At 37.6% G+C, this 2,588-nt stretch overlaps 1 protein-coding gene across 1 annotated transcript; it reads left to right on the plus strand.

The window, feature by feature from the left end:
• Positions 1 to 461: 461 nt before the first annotated feature.
• LOC148836404 (olfactory receptor 2AT4-like) lies at positions 462 to 1,436 on the plus strand. The gene has a single exon (XM_088914170.1). The coding sequence runs from the start codon at positions 462 to 464 to the stop codon at positions 1,434 to 1,436; it is 975 nt and encodes a 324-aa protein (XP_088770296.1).
• Positions 1,437 to 2,588: the final 1,152 nt, after the last annotated feature.

Genomic DNA, 2,588 nt, shown 5'->3' on the forward strand with positions numbered 1-2,588 from the left:
AGCAGTACAGGAGAAAAATCTTTCAATAGCATTTGACATTTATTCAATTGAGTATGAATGGGGTAAAAAATCTTTGCAAGGCATTGTAAATATAGTTTAATTCTTTAACATATGTATCCAATACATATCTCACAGGAATTAATGTCAAACATTGTTTAAAATATAACAGTGGGAAAAAAACGTCAGAAATACAGTGCATAACTCCTTTTAATGTCTGAAACTCATAACTTGAACAAATAAATTTCAGTATCACTGTCCTTAAAAAAAGCAATACAGTAAATCTGAAATATTATTTTTTATTTCTATATTATTTATATTTATATTTATATTTATATTAATGCTTTAAAATTCTTTAGTGGCTCATTATCTAAATATCAATTTCTATACTTATTAAAATCCACTGAATGTACATTCATTCTTTGTCATCCAGTTCCCAGCTGGAGCTGCTGAAACTTTGACTAATGGGAGGAACCAATGTTACCCTGCACTCTGAGTTTATCATGGTGGGATTGCCAGGCCTGCAGGAGCACAACACTGCTCTCTTCACCTTCTTCCTTATCCTCCTCCTGGCCACCCTCCTGGGAAATCTGCTCATCGTGGTGTTAATTTCCCTAGATCATCGACTCCACACACCCATGTACTTCTTCCTCTGGAACTTGGCTGTGTTAGATGTACTAATAACTGTCACTGTCATACCCAAGTTGTTGGCAGTTCTTTCAGGACATGACAAGACCATATCTTTCTTTGGTTGTTTTGCACAAATGTATTTTTTTATCTCATTTGCAGCTGTTGAAGCATACCTTGTTGCAGTCATGGCTTATGACCGGTATGTTGCTATAGTAAAACCTCTACATTACAATAACATCATGAGCATGAGGGTCTGTATTACAATGATGGCCTCAATTTGGGTGTTGGGCTTCCTTGCACCCTTAACATCTGTTATACTGGCAAGCACTTCGTCATACTGTGGATCAAATCATATCCTTCACATTGTCTGTGACTACCCCACTGTAATGTCATTAGCCTGTGGTGATGTCACAGCACAAGTGAACCTTGCTTTGTGCCTTGCAATGGTTGGAATTTACATTCCTGTTCTGTTTGTACTTTGGTCCTACTACAGAATTATTTGCTCAGTGATAAAGATAAAAACATTGCAAAGCCGTAAAAAGGCCTTCTCAATGTGCTCTTCACATGTGATTGTTGTCTTCCTGTACTATATGTCCAGTGCTGTGGTGTATATTGGGATGAGAGTGGAAGGTATCCCTCGTGATGGCCGTATCTTCAGTGGTGCAGTGCACTATTTCCTCACTCCTTTTATCAACCCCATAATTTACAGCTTAAGCCATGAAAAAATCAAGGCTGCGGCTCACAGATACTTGAGGTTACATGTCTCTATCCAGCACACAGCAAAGAATATCGTTAACACAGGACTATAAATTACATGAGCACTTTTAATTGTGATTTATAATTTAAAGAAAGAATCACAAAATCCATTTTGCTGAAAACCATGTGTTAAAATTTCACAGTAATATTAAAGTGGAATGCATCTCCATGGGTAAGGAAAAAATATCATGTGGACTTTGAACTGCATATTTAAAAGAAAAAAAACATATGGGCTTTATCAATAGAATGTAGCAGCAAGGCTTATTGATGAACCTCAGAATGAGGGTTTGTTGTGAAACTCCAGTGAAAGGCTCATTTCTGTGATCTTAGTCACAAAATGACATAGTGTTATTTGTATGTGGGAAAGTAAGGGAGATGAGTTTATCTTTTTTATAAGGTCCTTTCCCAGGACAGTCCAGATTCAGTCCAGATAAGGTGGATGTCCACTGCTGGTGCCTGGATATCCATAGACATCTAGACATAATCTTATGCGTTACAGGCCATGTTCAATCATCCAACAAGATGACCAACCAATCAGGGACCTGCAGTGTGTGGGTACCCAATCCACTTTTTTGACCAATCACCTAGCATATTTTCCCCAGTTAAAAAGCTGTGCACATCACGTCTTAATCTGCTTCTCTCTGCTGAACCAACTTGACTGACTGATAAAAGAACCATGTACTTTCTATACTTGTTTTCCAAAATTTGCAACTTAAAATTTCTCCTGCAGAGTTAGAGAATAACCCTATATGTACAGACAGAATTCTGCCAAGGTCTAGCCTACAGCAGTACCTTGCAACCAGATAGCTATAGCTATGTATTATAATTCATTTGTCCCAGTTCAGCTCAAAGCTTACCCAGACACCCAAATGGAAAGAATGTCAGCGTGAAGCTACAGCAGGATCCTTGTCTCTCTCTCCCCACAATATCTCAGGACTGGAACCAGTAAAGGATGGATTGGACAGCACTGCAATGGACACAGTCAGCTGTTCCCCTATCTTTCTGGTGGGAGTTATGAATCTACAGTTGTGGATGAGCATAATTCAAAATTCACCATTTACTGTTCTCGAGAATGTAATTGTTCTATAAATACTTTGAGATCAATTTAATACAGTTATTCAGCATTAATTACTCATGAGCACCACAATGTTTATTATGTTAGTGAGGCTGATTAATGAGTTATTGTAACTAACAATATACTATAT

The sequence above is a fragment of the Atractosteus spatula genome, chromosome 4, assembly GCF_055471065.1.
Source record: "Atractosteus spatula isolate fAtrSpa1 chromosome 4, fAtrSpa1.hap1, whole genome shotgun sequence".
In the NCBI taxonomy this organism is placed as follows: Eukaryota; Metazoa; Chordata; class Actinopteri; order Semionotiformes; family Lepisosteidae; genus Atractosteus; species Atractosteus spatula.

What these genes read in the sequence shown, in the direction of transcription:
- LOC148836404 (XM_088914170.1), top strand. Translation starts at nt 462, where the DNA reads ATGGGAGGAACCAATGTTACCCTGCACTCTGAGTTTATCATGGTGGGA.